This window comes from Ascidiella aspersa, chromosome 7 (genome assembly GCF_963924565.1).
Source record: "Ascidiella aspersa chromosome 7, kaAscAspe10.2, whole genome shotgun sequence".
In the NCBI taxonomy this organism is placed as follows: Eukaryota; Metazoa; Chordata; class Ascidiacea; order Phlebobranchia; family Ascidiidae; genus Ascidiella; species Ascidiella aspersa.
The window spans coordinates 26,105,033-26,128,355 of record NC_139453.1 but is presented as its reverse complement, the minus strand read 5'-3'; the positions used below and the strand labels follow the sequence as shown (position 1 = coordinate 26,128,355).

Below are 23,323 nucleotides of genomic sequence, written 5' to 3'. Positions count from 1 at the left end.
ACTTACCACCTATTGTTACAATACTACATGACAAATCCTAAACATTAAAAAAAGTACAATATTTAAGCTTTGGCTTCTAACTTTAAAGCTTACAATATTTAAGAATGTTCTGTTGAATTTTCCGATAGTAACGTTATGCTGTAAGGTTTAATTCAGACTATTATGAAACAGGTTCAACAAAGCACTTTAACGACTTAAAAAATCATAATTTTAGAATATTTGTACTGTAGAAAGCAGCAATGGGTTATCTGACGATAATTAATTATCAAAGTCTTGTACCAGAAGTGCTTTGCTGCTCGGCGAAAACAAGAATAACAAAGTCTTTTATGGTTTCCCTTCACTAAACTGCCCTCGAACAGTGTGCTGACATTTTTTCTGGACATTTAAAAAGTTTCGGGTCTGGGTGGCCTTGTATCCAGTTTAAAATCTGGAACGTTTATTTTTTCAAAAGCCTCTGTTCCAATGGTGTATGTGACTGGAGGAGGTCCTTTCAGAATCTTTTTGCGCTCCTTTTCCCTTTTTTTCCTTGCAACTTTAATTTGACGGAGTTCAGCTTTACGCGTAGCCTTTTCTCTGTTCATGGCCATGAAATCTTTCCAAGACTCCGACATTGACTTTTGCTCCCCGTCTTCATTTACAACAAACTCCTAAAAACATGTTAATTCCAGTGTGTTTCTTCGGGTAAGTTTCACACGTCACTCTGAGTTAAAAAACGAATTTTTATTTTTATAATTTTTAATTTTTATTGCTTGCTATTTTGCATAAATTCAACTGATCGACAAAATAGTAAAACTTGTGGGAAAAAGCATACTAAAATAACCATAATCTATATCAGTGCTCCGCAACCTTTTTGTCATTTGCGGCATACCAACAGGGTTTAAATTTCGCGGCAGCACACCAACAAAAATATACCCTAAACGACGATAAACACATGGTCTAATATCCAAAGCAGTCAATGGATCATAGATTGTGTATGGAATTGTGATGTATTGTATTCCCTTATTATTTAATATCAGGCATTTACAGTCATAAAACAATCTGCACAAAGTCGCGGTTACCCCTCACAGTGGCTGATCAGACCCCTCATGATTAGAGCTAAATGCTTCTAAAGAGCATTAAGAAAATAAAACTTTGTATTCCGTACCTAAATGTTAGAATAGTCTTCTGGAACACTGACCAAGATAAAACTATACAGCATAAACCGAGGCAGATAATAAAAACAAAAAGGCCTATTATTTTACATGGAAGTTGCTTTGGTTTTGAATATAAAATTTGTGGAATTTCCGCTTCTGTACAAAGGTTGGAAACCATTGATGTATTGTTTAGACTCACAAACGACCAAATTATTTCAAAATTATTTGAAAATTAGAACCTTTTAAAATTGAAGGTAAGGTTTCAAAACAAGTTTTCACTAGAAGGAAAATAAGTGTACCAGAATTGCTGCATACAATTAAAATGTCTGTAATTTTAGACAATGCCTTACGCTGCAAAACGCGCAAGTAAAAAAGTTTTACACAATGGCACACCTAGCACGGGATAAAAATGTTTACATTTAGTCTGATTAATTCCGACTCAACTATTTTTTAGTAATTCAAACAAAACCACCCGGCTGTACTTAAGCATTAGCATAGACAATATCAAATTATTCGTGTAAATCAGTGGTTGGCAAACTGTGGGCCGCAGAGCCATTTTTATTGGGACGCAAGTTACTTTTAAATATTTTTTCATGTGGACGTGATAGCCGTACAATCATCGCACTTTATTTTAAAAGGTGGTGTTATAGAAATTTTGAAAATTGGCTCAGCTTGGAAAGGCTAACATGCCAAATGTGGTTCTGAGAGCCTGTCAAACTATATTTTTTGCTAACTTTAACTATATGTAATTCAAAAAAATTTCCGCTTCGCGCCTATATTCTTCATTTTGTACTATGTTTTACATTATACTATAGCAGTGTTTTTGACATTAAGGCGCCGTGTAATACTTAACCTTAAAATAAAATAAAGTATCCTGAATCAGCCACTGTTTTCGTAGCGGTTGTAAGTAGTGGGCTTTAATAGCTCTGAAAAGAGTACTTTGGGCGGCGACAAAAAAGTTTGCCGACCACTGGTGCAAAACTTTTGAATTATAGATCTCAGTGATTTTGTTTTTAAGGTGTTTTAATTTCTCCAAGCAGTTTCCCAAATTTTTGCAACTTTTTGGTATTTAAATGAAACACTTGCGGTCTCTTAAAACTACTTAGCGGTCAACCAAACCAAACCTTAAAAAAAAACCTGATAGGTCTTATTATATGTTCCTGATACATGTAGTCAGATTGCCAACGATTCAACTCATATTTGAAAATTCTAATAGCACCACTTGGCTATATTTAGGCGTTAGCTCAGCAAACATCCTAACACACACATACATGTCACTTACAGGAATGTTAAACCTTTTCTTTGATCCTTCAAGCGTAAGCATGTAAGTCGTTGCCAGTGTGAAAACACTATTGGTGAGCATATAAAAGCTAATCACTGCAGGCCAATGACCGATAAACAAGGGAAGTAGGACAATAGGAGCAAAAGGTGCATACTTCATCACGCTAAAAACAAAAAACATATAAATAAGCGTTTATCACATAAATGGACTTGTTCGCATCAAATAGATAGGGCGAGGATCATATGCGCCGAACTTTCAAAATGCCAGGGCGTTTAAAAGAAAGAAATCCAGGGTGTCAAAAAACGCTCTGCACACCCAGTGGCGTATCCAGGGGGGGGTTTTGGGGTTCGGACCCCCCCTTTTCGGAAGTGACATTAACGTTTATTGTTCGTTTTGTCAGGGTTTACCTCACCGTCCGAAGCTGCGTGTTTTTTTCAGTGTAATTGGGTCACACGTCTTGCTAATGCGAAACCAAAATCAAAGGCAAAACGCCTTTTTCGTTTCTTGTTTGGTCGACCGTAAACGCAGGATATTTTTTTGTCTTTTGCCTTTCGTTATTCGTTCGGGTTGGCTGATGAACAAGTGGATGTTCGACAATTAATAACAGTCAATCAAGCGGTTGCTGTAATTAATCGGGCCCGCTGCCTCTTTAACAAACTACACACGAGTCCATTTTAAATACTTTTTGAGTATTTTAACTACGTAAGTGCGAAAAATTTTAATGTTCTTTTTACATCCGGTTTTTACGTTTTGATGCTGTCTATTGAACTAGATTAGCGCTTCTCTACTGTTGCGCCGTGGAAGGCTGCCAAGTGCCTCGCGGCCAAACGGAAAACGTATTCAAAAATATTGGACATATTTTTTTCAACATTTCTTTTATTTTTATTTTCGGCAATGTAATAAAAACTTGCAAGAAATTTTAAACAATGCCATTTTCCCCCAAAAAAAAATCGCGCTTGCTTCGCTCGCCAGGTGTGTACTCAGTTATAAAGGTTAAAAACATTAAACTAGATTCACTGTTGAGGTGGCGTTTTTGCAGATGTTGCGCTAATGAAATAGCACCGGGGAAAAGCGATCTTCGTTTAGTATTGCAGGTGGCGAAAGACGTGCTTTTAATTTAGCGTAGTCCCGTAAATGGATTTACCAAAATCGATCACATATATTTCACGGACTTGTTTTCGTTTTTCTCCTGAAGTTAACGATTGTACACCAAGCGGTTTTGCAGCTGGCGCCTGGCAGGAGTGTCAACGATGTACGTGTGACGTTGTATTTTGCGTCTAAAAGTTTGCTTTTGCTGGACGTTAATTGGCTGTTTCTGATGATTTTTTATTATTTATGACGTCATTACAATCGCTGTTTTATGACGTCATATCTGTCAATATTTTATGACGTCATTTACGTCAGACGGAAAAACGGGGAATTCCCGAAGTTGAAAATTCGGGACCCCCCCCCTTTTTGAATTTCTGGATACGCCCATGTGCACACCCACTTTCGCCTATGGCGAGGATAATATTTAAATATAAATGAACACATGCAAATATAGCATTGTTAAAGAGATAATCAGTGCATCACCTTAAGGTTTTTTAACCATACACTGTAGGTCCGAATTGCACTTTCATATTTTAACGTTTTTATATACAATTTGGGTATTGACTATTATACTCATTTTCAACAAGGAATGATTGAATCGATGTATTGTAGTTTACCATAAAACCTAAAAAACACTTACGCTTGGAGTGCTGGAGAACCTGCAGATGCCATCCCAGCTTTACTCTGAATGTACATTGTAAAACCCATGATAGCCCCACTAGCGACTGGTAGAATGTACAGGGGGTCGCTGGCACACAGGGAATCGAGCCACAAACAATGAGCGGCCTGCAGTGAAGGTACAGGAACATTGGTCATATGGCGCATTGCCATCATCATTGATATGAAGAGAACCGGCATCGGCAGGTTTAGGAGAACGGCTGAAGACAAACAAAATGTTAGGCCATCGGTTTGCTAAACATCGCATATTTGATAAGATGTAATAAAAAATTTAGTTGTTTCTACGCACTTCTTGTAGGCCCAGTTCCAGTATCCTTTAAGTGTTTCTGAAATTTATTGTTTGCAACGGCCTTTCGAATCTTGTTTCCAGAAGATTCAGCTTCCTGTATTTGTGTCATTATCTCCTATAGTAAAAAGTAAATACATATTTTCGTCAACATATAAACTTTTGGTACTGACAAATCGATCACGGTTATTTCCCCATTTTTACGTGGGCTTTGCTGAGAAGGTTTTTAAAACCCAGAGAACTGCAAAGTTTAATAAGCCAACCATTTTTTTTTGTTTCAACATTTACCAGGTCACAACAAGGGTAAACAACAAGCTACTTGCGTGTTTTTGACAAAACTCTCAGACCCAGAAAGATATACTAAATGTTAATTTTCTATTTTTTTTAAATAATCTGAGTTTAAAAAAAATACACAATATTTATTGATGTTAAGCCAAAACTTTCAATTAAAAGGCTACATCACATATGTAGCACATAAAATAAATTTGAATAGTGCTCGAAATAACAGCAATGATGGTCTAATTTAATTAAAATTGGACAATGTAGAGTTTATGAATCACACTGTGCAAATTGCCATAGTATGCATAGCACATCTGGGCTGAAAAAAGAGTGGAAGGTAAAAACATAGTTAGGGACATGGCCTGGTGGTCAAAAAAAAAATGAACCCCTGAAAAATCTCTTAGCCACAACAAAAAAAATTTGATAAAACAGCCTCATTTGGGCAGTGGCCCACACTTTGCCAACCACTGCACTGGAAGTAATTCACCAAATAAAAGTCAACAATACCACAAACAGAATTCAAAAATAGATTACCTGTTGTCTGGGAGCATTATTCTTGGTTATAATGTTGTGTCTTCGGGAAGCAATAAACAAAGGCATCATTAAAAGACGAAGCGATAGGGTCATAGCAGCAACTGAGATCCACCATGGACAGCCGGTATTAACATTAATAAACTCATAGAGGCTTTCAATTATCTGCGGCGGTGTCCATCCAGTAGCAAGACCCATCTCTACAAACGGAGGGTCCGTTACCATAGAACTCAGTTCCATATTTGTGGTAACATGGACAGAGGTTTCAACCTCTGCTAGGCACCGGGATGCAGTGTGCATACTTGCAATGGCGGGCAGTCGACTTTGCCAGTTCAGCACATGCTTTGATGGGCTTTGTAAAGTGTGAAGACAACTACAATGTCGTGTACTTGATGAAAGCGACCTTGCTATTGTCAGACGCGCAGTGTTTATCAGCCGAAGGTGCAACATCTTTGCAATTAGGCGTGCAACTGTAATTTAATACTTCACAAGCTACATAACATAATTTTCTCTGGAATGGTAAAATCAAGAATCGAGTTACAGAGGTCAGTCAGACAAAGTCAACACTAAAGAATTTTCAGTTAATAATAAATAAAAGTCATTCAAACTGGACAAACATGAAAAGAAAGGTTTTCAACCGAAAATAAATGCCAATAGTAACCGACTGTGTTTAACATTGTATCACATTGAAAAAAATCAAAACTAATCAAAGCTAACCAAAACATTCAGTTGACAAGAATTTAAGTGCACACAGTGCTTTTTCTTTAAAAAAAGAGAAAAAGGGCAATTAGTAACAACTGTGAAAACCGGACAATACTAGGAGAAACACATGTTGATCAGCATTACCAGTATGTGGAAAACATAGCAAATTACACTGAATCATTATTTATGTATTAGCAAACCCAGTATCCCATTTCAACTTAAGACCACCAATTTTAAATTTATTAGGCCAGTGGTTTAAAGGGCCAATATTTTTGGCACACAAGAAGCAACACAATAGATTCATCACAAAATAAAACACAATCAAATCGAAGAACCAAAGCATGATAATCACTAATAAATGACTGTCTGTAATCATTGTGGTATTCAGTCCAATGTGAAAATGTTGACTGACAGACAAATATTGTACTGTGTTATTGGCAAAAAAAATTCATAGACATTAATAAACAATTATCTCTGTTTTTGAAAAGCCTGTGCACTTTGATGTATTTGTGACCAAACATCAATGGTTCAAACACTGTAAAATATTAAACTGGATTCTATAGCTCAATGTTTTCTGTGCATCACACAATAAAACTTTTGTATTGTGTCAGGCCTGCACAGGAGCCACTGTTTAATGCAGGGGTTCCTAAACTGTGGTCCATTGGCCACTTGGGGGCCCGTGAAATAATTTATGGAGGTCCATGAAGGCCAAATTGAAATATTAGTGTATATTTAAAAAGTTATTGTTTTTTGTATTTAGACTCCATTTTACTTATATCATCAAGCATATTTCTGAAAGTCTATTTGTATTGTGACGTCAATTTATGACGTCATTTTTTAAAATATCTTGCATACCAGGGTCCACGCAAAGCAAAAAAAATTAGGGGTTTGCGGTAAAAAAAGTTTAAGAGCCCCTGGTTAAATGCAACAGTCAACCGACTGAAAGTGACAAGTCTTGATTTCATATAACAGAGCAAGCTTAACAGAGCTAGGTTACATCCTTCTTATCTCCATCGCTTTAATTAGGGGTCAGCTGGTAAAAAAAAGTTGAAAAACCCCTGGTTTTAAATGCAACAGTCAACTGACTGAAAGTGACGAGTCTTGATTTCTAATCACAGGGCCAAGCTTTACAGAGCTAGGTTCCGTCCTTCTTATCTCCATCGCTTTCCTCTAATTCTTCTTCTGTGTCTTCGTCGCTTCCAACATCAGCGGTGTCGCTCTTGGCGTGAAGTAGGACATACTCCCGAGAGCTAAAGCCAAACTTGAGGACGTCCTGTTCGCGCAACTCCACATACCTTTAGTACAGAGCGACCATTTAGTTTTACTGGCGTCACTGTTAAAATAAGGCTTATCCACAAACCTTTGGGCTTCGATTCTTTCGTTGTTGAGGTAAGTGCCATTGGAAGCACCGAGGTCAATGATGTACGGCTTCACCCGTCTTCTTAGTACACCATTCACATCTTCATCAACAGATCTAAAATATAAGGCAAAAACATAAGCTGATAAACTTTAAGAAATAAGGAATCTTCTGCAGACAATAAAATGTAAAAAAACGATTCTTGCTTTCGTGTAAGATGATGTTAAGATCGTTTATAAAAACAGGTATGAAACTTATGATAATTTTTTTTTAATTTTACATAAATACATATTTCACCTTATAGGCAATATACACGTATACATGTTTGCTTTTGGTACAGCAACTGATGATGCCTATTCATAAGGTGAAATATATATTTCTGTAAAATTTTAAGAAATGTATGTTTTAATTAGTAGTAAATTGGCAGGGATGTTGTTTCTTAAGCTCAAGGGTGACAAGAGATATTTAGGATTATTTGCAATGTTAGATTGTGCTTGTTGTAAGCTTCTTGAACTATTGTTTGTGTACGATTTGAGTGTAATAAAGCACAAAATATTTTTATATTGTGCACAAAAGACACATAAACTTAAAAATATGATTAAGGTTAGCGGAGAAAGCTTGTAATGGTTCCACAATGTTTTCATATATTCTGTTGGGTGCAGTAAGCAAAAAATATTTGACAACAATTTTTAGCGGAAGTATGAGTATAAAAAAGCTTTATGTAAGGAAAATAGACTTGTGCCATACACTGTATCCAATTATTAATGAATTGTTTAAAACAGGTATAATTTTTTGTTTGTTAAAGGATTAATAAATTGAAATCATTGCATCACATTTAATATTCTTGTCTTCACCTGAATTGAAAGACTGCATGTTGTTTGGAGCAGGAAGGGTGATCAACGGGAATATCAACAATTCGACGCAAGCGACCTATTAAATAGGCACTCTGGCGATGTAAATGTAGAACCTTGAAAATAAAAAACAACATACCTTTTTTACCGAATTTTTAGCTTTTAATTAGTGTATAATCATGTGAGGCATAAGGAATATATATATAGTAAGACAACAAGCACTTTTGGCATGGCAGTAAGACTTCTAGTACAGTAGGTCATCACATTGATTTTACTTCTAAACAACTACAACAAACCAATCGTGACGTTGTAACAGGCTTGTTGTGACTAGAATACTATTATATTTTCAGCAGTTCTTCAAATAACAAGCAAGAATACATTAGATAACTACAAGCAAACCTACTTTTAAAGCTTCTGTTCCCTTAAATGGGTAAAGTCTCCACTTTTTCTTTGGAACTCTTGCCTCAGGGGGCTCGCGGTACTTGATAACCACTCCACGAAACGTGTTTTTGTCTTCGGTAAGAGCACCGGACAGGCCAAGATTGGGTTTCTCCTTCTCTACAGGCTCTTCTTCGTCTAAATTTCATAAAAAATTCAATATATAGTTTTATATAAGTTATTTATATGTATACACAACTCAGGAGTCAACTCTACAAGAGTGGTTATAAACCTTTTCAGGCAGCATAACGCCTAGCAGGGCTGCAGAGTCGGGTGGCACTCAGAATTTAGAACTAGACAGAGTCAGTTTGTTTTGCTGGAGTCAGACTTGGGACTCAAGTAAGACTATGTAAAACAACCCTAGTCCAGAGTGATCGTGCACATTAACAAATTTGACACTGATAAGGCAAAAAATTGTAAATTGTAAGGATGGAATAGCATGTGGTAGAATATATGCCAACCATGTATAAGTAGTATATGAAACCCCTATGAGTAAATAGCTAAATATTTACCTTCTTTTAGTTACAAAAATGCCTAGTGCCGTTACTGCTTACAAAAGAAACCATTTAGCTTTAATTTACTTGTGTTTATCATAGTAAAAAAATAAACTAACAAAACCCTACTTCTAGTGCCACCTGCAAATTTTATATTATAAGATGATTTTCATGTCAAAGAGAAAAAAAACAAATTCTAGTAGCAGCAATAATATTACATTTAAGTTTATTTTATAAAATCTTCATAAGGTCTGATAGCTGTCCCGTATCACTATACTATGTGAATTACAGGTTACAGCCATTGCTCTACAGTTATAGGCTTCTTCTTAAAAATTATTTAGTTTAATAACAGGGATACATAAAACCTTAAAATTATTGTAAATTAAATTTTAAGAATATAAGAAATTTAGAACTCTGGAATGCTAACAGCAAATATAAAAGTGTTGAAGAGCAAGTGACATGATTTTACTTTCAAAGGCCTCCTTCTCTTCTCCAGTTTCTTGTCTCCGGTTTCTTTCTTCTACTCTTCTTTCGTCGTTTTGTTGCCTCTCCTGATTAACGTCCATTCTGCGTCCACGTCCTGCAAATTTTATTTTAAAAACGTCAAAGAAAACATAAAAAACTCTCTTGGATCTATTTTATTAAAAAAAAAGTAAAAGAAAAATATTGATCACATTTGTTTCTAATAAAAAAGAAGAAATTGGAGCCAAAGTTATTCTGACATTAAAAGCAATTTACTCCATGAATGATAAAAAAAATAATACTTATATACAAACGTCTAAATGAAAACAAATAAAAAAAGTTTTAATATCATATTGTACATCACAAAATCACTGACCTTCTCTATCTCTTGACACTGGTTCTTGCTTTACTCGCACATGAGAATGATGGTGATTTCTTGATGGGTCTTCTAAAAATACAACCACAAATAAATATCAACACATAATTACAATTTTGGGGGATAATGGTTGGAGGTTGTAGTGAGACGTAGCAGGAAAACCACAGCCCATACGAAAGTAGGTATAATTTTGAATGTTTCAATATATCTATTCATTTTTAACAAAGTCTTTCGTTTTTTTTTTCATTTACAACATACTATAATTAAAATTTTTTGGAAAAAATTAATCTGAAGTGGGTGCAGTTCATAAACCATCGGCCACCTAAGAGGTAACATATGAAGTTTAATAGAATAAATTTACCTTCTCTACGCCTTCTTAGCTGATCTTGACGCCGATCGAAATCTTCTTCACGTTTTATCGCCACATCTTTTCTCCTGCGCTCATGACGTTCTTCAGGACTTGCGGTAGGCTTCTCTTTTTTACTTTTACCGCGATGCTCGTTTTCTTCAAGTCTTCTGTGCGAGTCATACTTCCTGTCGTAGTCTCTGCGGTTCTCGTGATTGTTTTCATGCCTATTGTCTCTTCTATCACCTTTGTCAGCAGAATGGTGATGCCTCCCATTGTCTTTGCGAGCATCTGACCTGTGGTCATTGTGGTCACTTTTTTTATCGTGGTGGTTATCACTTTTTGTGCTTTCAACTTTATCATTTCTGTGAGATTTTTTCGATTTGGTGTCAGAACCATTGTCAGAGCTCTCAGATCTTTGACGAGATCTTTTGTTTTCTTTATCTTTAGGCTGTTTCTTGTCTTTTTTGTATTGTTTGTTTTCACTTTTTTTATTAGGGGGGTCAGGACTTGAATCTGTCCTGTGCTTTTTATCTGGTTGTTCATTAATCTTGTCCTTTTTTCTCCTTCTTTTAGGACTTGAATCAGACAGCTCTTCACCTTTATCTTTTCGTCGCACTTTTTCTTTTTTTCTTCGAACTTCCTGACTTGATCCAGATTGGTTACTGCTAACCGAGTGTTTTCGAGATCGCCTTTCCTTTAGAGGACTTTTTTCTGCTACTTTTTCTTTAAATTGTTCTTTGTGTTTCGACTTCTTTAGTCGAATTTCAGGGCTTGGTGTGCTGTTTTCACTGCTGGAATAAGATCTTTTCTTGGATTTCTTTTTTTCCCTTGAAGGACTTTTTTCTTGCCTCTTCTCTTTTTTGTGTTTTTTCGATGAAACTTTAACTGGCGACTCTTCTCTCTTATGTTTGCCAGATTTAGGCATTTTAAACCACACAGAAATACTAAAACGTTTTATAGTTTAATTCAGTACCTACACTTAACTTAGCCTCTATAACAAAGGTTTGACATAAGCATATTTTGTAACACATATTACAGTATGGCAGAACATCATAAAGAAAAATAGCAAAAAACAACATGGTGAAAAACCAAACTATATTCATCAATTAATTGTATCAAAATTGTTTGCCACAAAAACATGTCATTTTTAAATGCGACACTTATTTCTTAACTATAAGTTGGCAGTACATAAAAGCAATTCAAGATATTGATATTAATAATTAAATGTAAACATATGTTCTTTACATTTAAGTTTGAAGTAATTTTCACAAGGTCAGTACAATATTGTTTTTAAACATGGGTAACAAAGAAAGGAAACTCAAGTCGACGCCTTGCTGCTGCCACTGACAAGCTGTTGGTTTATCAGAAAAACAAATCGAAGCAGTGCAATTTCAACCACAGAGTCATGGTGCAGTCTAGCCCGGCTCCCCTTTAGAATGACTTTGCCGTCAACATAAAGGGGTCGCTTGCCTTCGTTGGTGATGACAAAGTCACCATTGTTCTTCATCCTGATCGTGCCCTGCTGTCTGGATATTTTATGTGCTGGACCTTCCAGAGACATGTCAATGTCAACAGTGAGCCCATCAGTGGAACGTCCGAATGTGATCTCCCGAGATCTCATAAGGTAGCGGACGAGTCGCCCGCGAAGCACTGCGACTGTGTGCTGGTCCATTTCTTGTTTAGGAATTCCAGTAACGCTGCTGACAAGGACCTCCCATCTCGGGATTTCTTCCTCCAGCTTCTTGATCTCTCGCTTCTGGTTGCGGTCGACGATCTTCAGTTCCTGCTCCACCACAGCGTCCTTGGCCTGCGCGATCTCCCCGTCGTCCATCATTTCCTCCGCATCTGAAAAGTTGAGGATGTGGTCGCCCTGGGGAAGTGGCTGAACGGTCTGATCTTTAACGAGGTGGTACTTCTTCATTAGCTCCCAGTGCTTCTTGAGAGCAGCCGGAGTTCTGGCATGGTGAAACACGGCAGGGTTATCATCTAGTTCTGCCTGGAATGTATCAATTGTAGGCTGCGACGAGGTAGGAATCTTCGACAAGGCTGCCTCCTCTTCTTTGCTGAAGAGCGCCATAGAATGAGTGGACTGGGCCACTTCTCTTGGCAATGCTTTCATGGCCTGACGCGCAAGACCAGAAATGACAGGGTCATAGAGCAGAGCGTACCAGCGCTCCTGAATAGCTTCTAGAGTAAAGTAACAAGAAAACTTCACCGCTTGGTGAACCTGCGACAAATCGGGAACTTGCATTACGGCATCAATCAGCAAGAGATCGTCAGTTGGTTTCCATCGGCCCATATCCTTAACGGCAGCGAACGCCTGCCGCATCTTTTTCATCTTCTTTCTACGGGCGCTCTTCTTTTCGATTGAGCTTCCGCTGATGCCTGACGAAAGTTTGCGGATCAGCTCCTGGCTGTTTCTATGGCTACGACGCTCAAACGAGTCGTCACGAATGACGGGAACTTCAGCAGAAACATGAGCGACCTCTCCCTCTTCTGGGCCATCAAAACTTCTCCGCAATGTTGACTTTAGCGGCAGGCTGCTTTCAACAACCTCATCATCAAACTTTTTTCTCTTTATTGATCTTGAAGAATGCCGACGATGCATAACAATTTGCAAATTATATTTTGCCAAATTACAAAAATGGTTTTAATAACTAAATAAAAATATGGAGTTTAAAATTTGGGGACTGATCTAGAATCCTGCCAAAAATTGTGTTTTTGAGTTTTGAACTTACAAATGCAAGAACACTCACACTACAATTATACAATTCATAATTTTATGTTAATCTTTTTTTTTAATGTATGACACGATTTGTTTTATGTAATATGTTTTGTGAAATGTCACAAGATGTATTCTTCATTACCAATTTCTGGATTAAAATGCGGGACGGTCTAAGTCCCTAGCAAAAAAACCCAAACTCGCACGATAACCCAAATAATGTTAGCAATAGGAACCACCGGACGAAAATGTGGTAGGATTAAACTTGGGCTTATATAAACTGCCAATGTGACTATATCCCAATGCGACTCTAGTAAGTCATGATTCGTGATCACTATTTTACATATTTGTGCACAACAGATACCGACATTCTCAGGAAACAAATAAAAACCAAAAACAAAGGTTTTATTATACAATTTTGGTTGAGAGCATTGTACTATCATAGAAAACGAAATATTGTAAATTATTTTAGCATTCTATGTGAAATAATTCGCAGGTTGGCATTTTAATTTGCCGATTTTATCTTTGTATATTTTATTTGTTGCATTTGTATAAAACATCCAAATAAAGGACAGGAATCGAAGACAAACTTTATTTTAGCAAACGTGCGTTTTAGTCACAATGCTGAAAAATATATGTTTTTGTTATCTAAAGTGTAACCTCGTTAGCTTTTTGCAAATCATTATAATGCGTGACATACCCTTTTAAAGTATCGTTATCTCAACTTTTCTGTTTAGTGTCCTTTAAATTGCACGTTCTTTAGACAAACTAGAAAACAACGTAAATTATATGGTACATATGCTTGTAGTATCGGTTGTGGTAACGAAATAGATTATATGAAAAATCAAGCAACGAAATGCACATTAAGGAATTTGCGACGTGGACGTAGTTTACCTACTAAACTACAGGTATACTTGTAAACAGCTAAAACTGCTATGCTTTTATTGACTGTCGCAATTTTGGTTTTATAATTTTGTATAATACGGTCGTATCTCCTAACACATGCTAACGATGGGTAACGAAATAAGAAAATGTGTTGGATATGGTAAACAACATTTTTGGCAGAACACTCCACCATTACTACCTCTTAAATCAACTTGAATAATTTTGGTATTTTTTCTATTTTGGGACATTCCCGAAATTTGATTACGTCTGATTCGATTTGTTAGCTAGGGTGAAGCGAAGGGAATAATAGGTTAATTGTTGTGAATATAAAAACGCCATTGGTTGATATTTTTTTATCACGTCAAGGCTGTTACCCTGTTTGTTAAGTAGATTAGATAAGCCATACAGCAATTGTTTTCTGCTTAACGCATCAGTGTGACAACCCACTGTGTTTTTAGCTGACCAGGTAACCTTGAAACTACCAATCGCCGACTTGTTTTTCACAAAAGAAAGACCGTCAAAAGCGGTTAGTTTCGACGCACGTAGCCACGCCATAATGAACCCTCAAAACCACTGCGAATGCGTCGGTTCGATAACAGAGCCGCGGTAACTCAAGACCGTCGTGTGAATCATAAGCCAAGAACAAACAGAACCGTTTGCTATTGGTGTTGGGCGAATATTTGCAGCCACCACACGTTTGCCCTTCCCGGGGGTGCGCAAGTTCACAGCCCTGAGAGGACAACAAACCGGGAAACAACGCCCTTTTGTGTTGGCAAAGTCGTTAGCTGTCGGGTATATTTACAGCCGAAAGGCCCGTGTTTGCTGAACTTGGCGTTCAATTGGTTTTAGTAAAGAATTCCGCAAAAAAGGCGTTAGAATAAATGTTTGGCGAGGCTGGTTAATGGCTCTTGATTGTTAAAGTCAGATAAAAACAACTTTAAGTATAGCTGCACTATTTTGATACTTGCTATAACTGGAATTTTTTTATTTTACTAAACTTTGAAACTAACCGCCAGGCAGTGGCAATTTTAATAACAAATAGTATATAGTTTGTAATACAACTATACATATCAGGCCTATCCACAGGCTATGTGGGATATAGTTGTTAGTAGACTGATATAAAGCAAGGTATTCAGTGCCATGGCAAATGCCATTTTGAAGGTGAATTATTTTATTGCATACTTTTTTGTGTGTATCCATAAAATCAAAAAAACATTAAATAATATGGTATGACTACTGAACATAAAAATTAAAAATGCGTTTGGGTTATTTGATGCAGATTCCCTATATATATTATATATACATATTATAATGACACATGGTTTATATTAGGGTTTGGCAAACTTTAGTACTTTAATTAAGAAGTCACAACATGAGACTATGAAAAACACCACTAAACACTGTTTTTAATAAGGTACAACCTCTATAATATTGGATTGGGTTACTCTTTAAACAACTTTTTATATACATATATATATTTGGACATTTGTTATTTTATGTATGGAAGTATATACATCGAATGACAAGTGAAATTTGTTCTCAGGAATCATTTTATTTGTTTTAAAATTTCTCACTATAACAAATAACACAGCTGTGCGCTGTTCAGTTTAAGCTAAAAAATGAAGAGATGTTTCAAGAAGTCTCCACAATAACCGACCTTCACAACACAAGCGACCAAGCTGAAGTGGAACTAGTGTCTTTGGTGCAGGATCAAATACCGCAGTACACATTGAGAGCCGACGCCGGGCACGACTACAGCCAGGAGGACTGGCTTCAGGTGCCCGTTTTGCCCCAGGATTTTAATGTAGATTTAACGGCGACCCAGTGCAACGAGGTTTTCAAGCTTTTGCTACTGAGTGGTAACCGTCACAGCCAAATGACGGAGACCTACAACGACATTCGCGCGGTGACCAGCTTGCTTGAAGAGAGAGAACGCGACCTGGAGTTGGCGGCCAGAATCGGGCAGACGCTCCTGATCAAAAACAAGGCCATAGTCGAGCAGAAAGACACTCTGGAGGAACAGTTGACTAAAGCCATGGAAGAAGCTTCACAACTTAAGCACGAGATCACCCAAAAGGAAAATTTGCTCCACATGTACACAAATGACGACTCGTCAGCGACGCCATCGCCAAGCAAAGAGTATCGTTTAATCGGCAAGCCCGGGCCGATGGCACAAGTCGACTTGTTGCATGAGAAAATCAAGCAGCTCGAACTTGACAATGAAAACCTGAAACAGGAGCAGACCAGTTTGCAAGCAGAAGCGCAGAACCTTGATGACAAGGAGAATTGTCTCATTATAAACACAGTCAGTCAGTTGGGCTCCCTGCACACAGAGCTGAGAAACGCAAATGAGCAAATCACAACCATCACTGATGAGTTAACCAGGAGAAATGAAGAAGCAACGCGCCAGCAGGACGAAATTGACGGCCTGCTAATGCACATATTGCAACTTCAGAAAAAGTACAACAGCCTGACGTCAGAACATGAAGATTTGCAGCATGACCTTACATATGCCAGCATTTCTCAGAAGGAACTGTCTGAAGCTGTCTTCAACCTGGAGTACAAGTATAAAGAGGTCTTGAGCATCTTGGACGAAACCCGCCAAGAATCTCGCCGTGTGCACTCGAGCAGCATGTTAAGTGACGACGGAATAGAAATGGCATATGACCGGATACCGTTTGCCAACTCGATAGCTGCAGAGCTGGAAGTTAGCGACGCCGACATTTCAATTCCATCGCCAAATTTAGATGAAACAAGGCCCAGACCGTCTCGGCCGATTTTCGACCAGAAAATTGTACAAACTGTGAAAGTGGCAAACAAACGTCCTGGTGCATTAATCCGACATGAAGAGCCCATTGAGGAAATAGTTCCAGAACAAGTTCCTGCAGTTAAATCTAAAACTGCTGTTCGGGCAAATAGACTTCAAAAAGTTACTTTGAAGAGAATGGGTAAACCTGGAAAGCCAGGTACCAACGATCTGGACGAAGCAATAAGAAAATTGTCTCGCATCAAATTTTGGTCGAAACAACAACAACCCCATTCTGTAATAGAGCCCTTTCATTTTTCAACAACAAAAAAATCGATCAGAAAGTGTAAATCCGCTCCCAGGTTACGCATTGTAAAGCCCATCGAAGGCTCAATCACCTTACAGCAGTGGAAGAATCTAGCTGAAAACAAGCTGCCACTGTTTAGCCTCAGTGAGGATTATTTAAGTCCAGCTGGCATTGTTGTGCGGAGTTATCAATCGACGGACACCGCAATTCGAGGAGAAAATATCCCAACGCCTTCTACAGATGAAACTGACGATGATGAAGACTCGTTTAATGACACAGGAATCTTATTCAGTGCTGGTAGTTCAACTGACAGCCCAGCACTTGCTTTGCATGATAAAACCACTCTACATGAAGAAGTCAATTTAACAGGCGCTTCTAAAGTAACAGCCACACCCTGCAAAGCACGTTCCGGGATTGTTAAGTTCTCTTCCACGCCCATACCTTGCCCAGCTACCAACTCCACCAGACAAGCAAATCACCAGAGCGACTGGGGTTACCTGCATGGGGTCAGCACCCCGCCACTACCAACCCTCTATTCAACCACACCCAGCACCGGCAGTGCCCCAAGTTGTTCCACGGCAAATCCACCGGGAATTCGTGTCGGAAGCAGTGGCACCCCATCGTCAAGGGTAAAACTTGAGCTGTGTGTGGTGAAACCAAGCAAGTCCAAGAGCTGCTCCGAAGGATTTTAATTCCAACAGGTTTCATACACACAAGCATGTATTTAATTTTCGCTTTGCAGTGTTCCCTCGAATTGCAGTGTTAGATGTAAGAAGATCCAAAAAAACTAATGAGAGTAGTCGTAGCTACTTGTTGTCGTAATATGCCTGACGAAATTTGTAACAATCATTGTCTGTTCTGTTTATCTGTCTTTGCTTTTGCTTTAGTTCCACTTTACTTCTTATTTATTTTGCTTTTCATGCTTGTTAAAAAGGTACGTTTATGCCATAAATGTAGTATTCAGTAGCAACACCTATAAATTCTGTATTTTGATAATCTCGACATTTTTTTACTTTTTCTAGCCATAGTAATAGCAAGTAACCCTTTATTACAATGTTTACCTATTAATTAGCAAATAAGCCCTTTAAAGCTGTTGTTTGTCTGTTTTTTTAATTCAGCAACATAATAGACTGAAGGTAATAAACAGTAGAAATATGCATCCCTGTTTCTGTTTTTATTGTTACAGTTTCAATTAAAACACTTGTTGTACATCGTTCTATTTTACAATATATTGAAATAGAAATGCTTGACAAAAAGCTACAATCAGCAAAAAACACAACCACATGTAAAATGCATAGAATGTGTGATGTGGCTTTGATTAATTTCACACATAGTCGTTTTTTGTTTTCTCCACAAACTGTCGTTCTTTAAAAAAAAAACGGTGGCATTATTAATACCTGAAAGTCAGTATTGAAGTTGTGATGCAGAAATTGTAATTTTATGTGCTTTGAACTTTTTTTTATGAAAAGATGCTAGCTTTGTTTCTTTAAACTTTAAAATGGTTGCTCAAATGACATGGGTTCGCAAAAAATGTTGCAGTTATCATTTTATTTTAACAGTTGTCATTTTCGGAAGTTCGTTGTCTTGCAGTTTAATAATTCCGTAATTGTGGCAATAAATGTCGATATGGCCAGCTTTTATTGAATCTTTAAAGTCATTTCTTAACTCGTTTTTAGCCACAATACAACACGCTGAACTTAAGTTGACTGACGGCTCTGAAAAATGTGCGTTGCCTGAGAAAAAGTTCGGTTTCTGTTTTGAACTGCTTGCCTATTTCGCACCGAAACCTTCTTTAAAAACACTTTTACTTGACTTTGAAGACTGCTCTTTCTCTCAAGCTGCCTTCTTATTTATGGCAGTGAAACATGTGTGAACTCGTTTGCTTTTTTGCGTTTTAGTTCTTTCAAACAAGCGTTGTTTATTTAATGCGCTATATTTTTTACATATTTATGTTTTGTTGTGCATGTGCACGCGATTACCATAGCTTCTATTCACGTGTTTGTCGTTGCCCGTTAATAAACCCAAATTTTCTGTTGGATAACGCTTCATGGCAATCGTAAAAACAAAATATCAAAAGCAACCTGGTTGAAAGTCATTTCCGCAAAGTTTACTTTCGAAGAAATTCCCAACCAGATATTAAATTTTACGTTTTTTTCTCTAATTAAAAGAAAGCTTCGGCAAATTCGGATTAAAAAAAATATATCAACTAAAATAGTGTTTTAATCCATATAATTGAACCGTTCTAGTTTTGGCAATGTAAGAAAACATGCTTCTTCGGTGATATACAAAAGAGCTTTTCAGATAGTATATTTCTTTAATAAAAAATGATACACCATTTCATTGGTATCGACGCTGCATACTTTTATCGAAAAAGTACTTCAGACCGACATTATCACACATGACAAAAAGTTGTGGACACCTGTTGCGTTAAGTTTTTTGAAACGTCATGTATTTTTTAATGTTTTTATTAGAGCTGATTTAGAACGTTAGGTGATTTACGAATCGCTCTACTTTTAAAGGTTTAACTGCGGCCGTTTCTGACTTTATTAAATTTGAGGTCTCCAGTGGCTGGGTTTAATTGAGGTTAGTTACCTCGCAGATAAAACAATCAAATAACAACTTTTAATAGAACTACCATAAAATGTCAAGTTTTTATTTCAACAAATAGTTAATAAAACAAAACGCAACGATAAGCAACTAATTGTGTGCTTGATTTTTCAATAAAGTATCGCTGCTGGTTTGCGTTTTATTTCAAACGATCGATATTACATTAAATTGGCGTCAGATATTCTAAGTCTCACTCACTGCAGTTGTACGATATCCTGGTAACCCTAATTTAAAAAAAATGTATTACCGCTAGAGGGCACGCTTGGCCCAAAATAGTTGGCGTTGAAGTTTCGCGGCCTGTTTACATTACAACTGCGGCGCAACTTTTAGCACTATTTATGGGGCCTTGGTTTTGTGTCAAACGTGACTCGCGAGGCCTGTAGTCGTGTCAGCACATCGTAACTTGCCGTTAGGAGCCAACAAACAGCAACGTTGTGTGTCGGGGAAGATTTAAAACCCGAACTTGCGGCGCCCATCAATAATTAATTTCGTCGTGTCTTGTCAGGAAATAAGATCCCGGCCGGCGTTTCACCGTCAACAGGTTAAACGTCAATTCGTGCCAACAATGACAAACCGTATCTCGTCTGAAAATCTATATTGCTAACAATGATGTAAAACAAAAAGTGGAGTAATGCAGGGCAGACTAAAGTACAAATACATCACTGACGACACAACTTCATTAAAGATTACTCAATCTCGGGTGAATTTAAACCCTTTCTTTTGGTAGGTTAGCTGGTTACAAAATACGGTACATCAAATGTTGGGATAAAATATGCTAGAATTAGTGTCATCATGGTGATTTATATTCAAATGCTTTCATTGACTGAGGATTTTTTTTATGATTCTAAAACATTTTTCCGTCTGGGGTAGCCTACAATTTGATTTTTAAACAATTATAAATAATAGGATATGTTTTATACCCGCCGATATAACCTGAACCAGTATAGTAAGCAAGATATGTAGCCTACAAAAGATTTAACAGCTATATTTTACAAAAAAATCTATTCAAATCATTTAAACTTAATTTCCACCGAAGCGGTTTGCCTATATACCTTAAGTCCAATCCAAATTATTTCAACAAAATCAACTTATTCCAACACACCGACTCAAGTCTATTGAAGTCAAGTCGTTGACTAATGTCATAACAACACAGAAATATTAAAGAGAGAAATTGAAGCAACCCGAAAGCTTTAATAAGGAAAAATGCAAACACGGTCGAATCGACGAGATTCGATGGCCAACTAGGTGTGGCTGCTGTGATTTTAGTCGCTCATTTTGGGCGACTCTGGCATCGATTTATTTCACAACACGCCGTCGTCTTAATATTGGCGAACAAACATTAGCTGCGTTGGGGTGTTTGCGTTAAGAACCGCGGATAACGCCCCGCAAAAACAGATGTCCAGAAGCCGGTAGGGGGATTATTGGAGAGGATAAAAATAAACAATGTGTGCAGCCGTGGGACCGCGGCTACCTTTTTCATATAAATAGCGATTCGGCTAAGACTGGCAATTTCGGTACCTTTCAATTTGAATGGTTTATATACTTGTAATTTCCGCGGCGAAACATTTCTGTGGAACGCCATTCGCAAAATTCCATCCAGTTTCTTCAAAGGGTTCGATTTTGGCCAACCATGAATATAACTAAAAAAGTCTTAATATTAAAAGTCCAACTCCTTCTAAAGACGGCAAGTTAAAAAAATTAAAGTGAGCTACAACTTTCCACGACCCAATTCTCAACTTTGCGTGTGAGATAACGCCGGACTTTTCACCATGGTGGTTTAAAATTCGATATTGTACAACGCAATTATACTCTTGCCGGGTGTGAGTTGTTGAACATGGGGTATCACTACAACTTTACCAGTGTTTTTGTATCAGCTAGACCAGGGGTGAACAATTTTTTTTGGAAAAAGGCCGTCAGAGAAACAGAAAATGTCTTGCCGGACGTGTCAAAAAAGGGAATTTGAAAAAATGTGTGATTCATTTTAAAAGAATCTTTAAAACATGTCCTTCTTTTGACAAGCTGGTAATAGTAGGAATATGTGAAGATTCTTAACGAGAGTAGTGTATTCAATAAAAAAATTTGAAATCAATAAAAAAATGTTAAGGATTATTGTTCTTTCAAAACAGTTTTATTTAGAAATGAATTATATTGCTTGACGGTTCGAAGTTAGTCCAAATCTGCGCTATAGACTGTAGCCACACGAATTATATTGGTGGACTGTGACGTAACAATCGGTTGGTCGCAGCCATGCTACGCCTCGAACTAATCCGAGAATGCCCTGTGATAGTTGTCAGTAAAATATGTTACTTAAGTGGGATGAACAACGGCTAAAGATTTTTAGCACTGTAATATTGACGTATTAATCCGCTCTAATTCCCTTTTAACCTGCCACCGAAATACCTTTAATTTAGGATGTTTGGCATTATCAGAAAGAAACTGGTAACCCAAACCAGGTCGTAGTAGTGTTAGTTGTTCAATACAAGGATAGGGTCTTTGTCAATCTCACAACTCCAAATGTAACTGAAACATTCACTTACGCAATACACAATGTATTTTTAGTGATTAAGCTCGACTAAAGTCGTAATGACCAACAATAACGGCACGCATAATATACTACCTTTCCGAAGTCATCCGCGGTGTTAATAAAGCTAACCCAATCCCCTATTAAAGCTAACAAGTTATAGTCGTAGTGTGCCCCTTAGAAATGTCCGGAATTTCTACAGTATTGTGTTGAATTTGGTTGAAATAATATTGTTATCGGATGTCGGAAGCATTAATGCATTTTGGTAATGGTATATAAGCCTAATAAGCTCTTCCTGATTTTTTGTAATGACCTACATTATTTGCACATCATTAGTGCACTGCAGGAATTCGATGGGGACAAGTGACATCAGTCGATCTGAGAAACAACATAATTTCGGTCCTTCGAAAACTCCCGTTATACTGGGTATCTGTTTCGGAATAAGGTACAAAATGTTAGCTAAGACTTAGCCTTAAATTATCATGGGTGTCCCAATAAAACGCTGTTCGTCGTCAGTGCAATCACGGATTGTCAAAGGATAAATTTGACTTATGTTTTTTGAGTAGGATTTTGTTTGTTATTGTTGGGATCCTTTCACACCGCGAAACAGGTAGGCCTACGCTACGTTCTCAAAAAAAATTTAGAAGACTAAATTACTAAAGAGTTTCAATAATCAATAGCTGTGGTAATTCTCTAACATCGAAGTTAAAGTGACCCTTTATCGGGTGCTTGGCGTTAAGACAAACAACGCTGGCCAAAGGGGTAAATTTGCACAAGGTCAACATGATCAAGGCCTTGGTGAAAAAGGTGAAACAGCTCCTCATAAAAACATCGAGCAGCGGGTTACCCGTTCGAACACAAACAAGGTATCCAGCGCTCCCGGAAACACAGGTTCGCGCGTAACACCCTCGCGCATTTGCCAGAGCTAACGAAATCGCACGGACGGTAGCAGCGAAGTTGGGCGGTGGCGTTATGATCCGACAGCGCTGCTGCTATTACAGTCGGGCGTACAGCACCGGTGCGAAAATAAACAGCCCGTGCTCGACTCGCCCGCTCACCTGTTAACGAGACGACACGCGCCCCTTTATTGCCGCACAGGGGGCGTTCGCACCTGGCTAACTAGGCCGATAACAATGGGCGCGGATGACGCATCGCGATAGAGTGGCGAGATAAAAAATGGCGGCCCGCTTTCGTTCTTGGGGCGCTTGGCGATTTTCGAGCAGCGGCG

The 23,323-nt window shown here is 37.7% G+C and overlaps 4 protein-coding genes across 4 annotated transcripts; 1 reads left to right on the top strand and 3 right to left on the bottom strand.

Moving 5' to 3' along the window:
* Nucleotides 1-37: 37 nt before the first annotated feature.
* On the bottom strand, nucleotides 38-7,044 carry LOC146138692 (mitochondrial inner membrane protein OXA1L-like). The gene is made up of 5 exons (XM_083394864.1): nucleotides 5,282-7,044; nucleotides 4,472-4,586; nucleotides 4,145-4,382; nucleotides 2,416-2,578; nucleotides 38-647 (listed from the first exon to the last, which is right to left on the bottom strand). Exons 1-5 carry the CDS (start codon nucleotides 5,726-5,728, stop codon nucleotides 384-386), a joined length of 1,227 nt encoding a protein of 408 aa, XP_083250990.1. The 5' UTR covers nucleotides 5,729-7,044; the 3' UTR covers nucleotides 38-383.
* Nucleotides 7,045-7,090: 46 nt separating this feature from the next.
* LOC146138691 (uncharacterized) lies at nucleotides 7,091-11,291 on the bottom strand. Its single transcript, XM_083394863.1, has 7 exons — nucleotides 10,320-11,291; nucleotides 9,959-10,030; nucleotides 9,590-9,700; nucleotides 8,592-8,764; nucleotides 8,192-8,304; nucleotides 7,341-7,454; nucleotides 7,091-7,275 (listed from the first exon to the last, which is right to left on the bottom strand). Exons 1-7 carry the CDS (start codon nucleotides 11,230-11,232, stop codon nucleotides 7,116-7,118), a joined length of 1,656 nt encoding a protein of 551 aa, XP_083250989.1. The 5' UTR covers nucleotides 11,233-11,291; the 3' UTR covers nucleotides 7,091-7,115.
* A 138-nt stretch (nucleotides 11,292-11,429) lies between these two features.
* On the bottom strand, nucleotides 11,430-12,956 carry LOC146138690 (microspherule protein 1-like). Its single transcript, XM_083393627.1, has one exon. It carries the CDS (start codon nucleotides 12,913-12,915, stop codon nucleotides 11,626-11,628), a length of 1,290 nt encoding a protein of 429 aa, XP_083249753.1. The 5' UTR covers nucleotides 12,916-12,956; the 3' UTR covers nucleotides 11,430-11,625.
* Nucleotides 12,957-15,473: 2,517 nt separating this feature from the next.
* On the top strand, nucleotides 15,474-18,313 carry LOC146138689 (trafficking kinesin-binding protein 1-like). Its single transcript, XM_083393550.1, has one exon. The coding sequence runs from the start codon at nucleotides 15,542-15,544 to the stop codon at nucleotides 17,657-17,659; it is 2,118 nt and encodes a 705-aa protein (XP_083249676.1). The 5' UTR covers nucleotides 15,474-15,541; the 3' UTR covers nucleotides 17,660-18,313.
* Nucleotides 18,314-23,323: the final 5,010 nt, after the last annotated feature.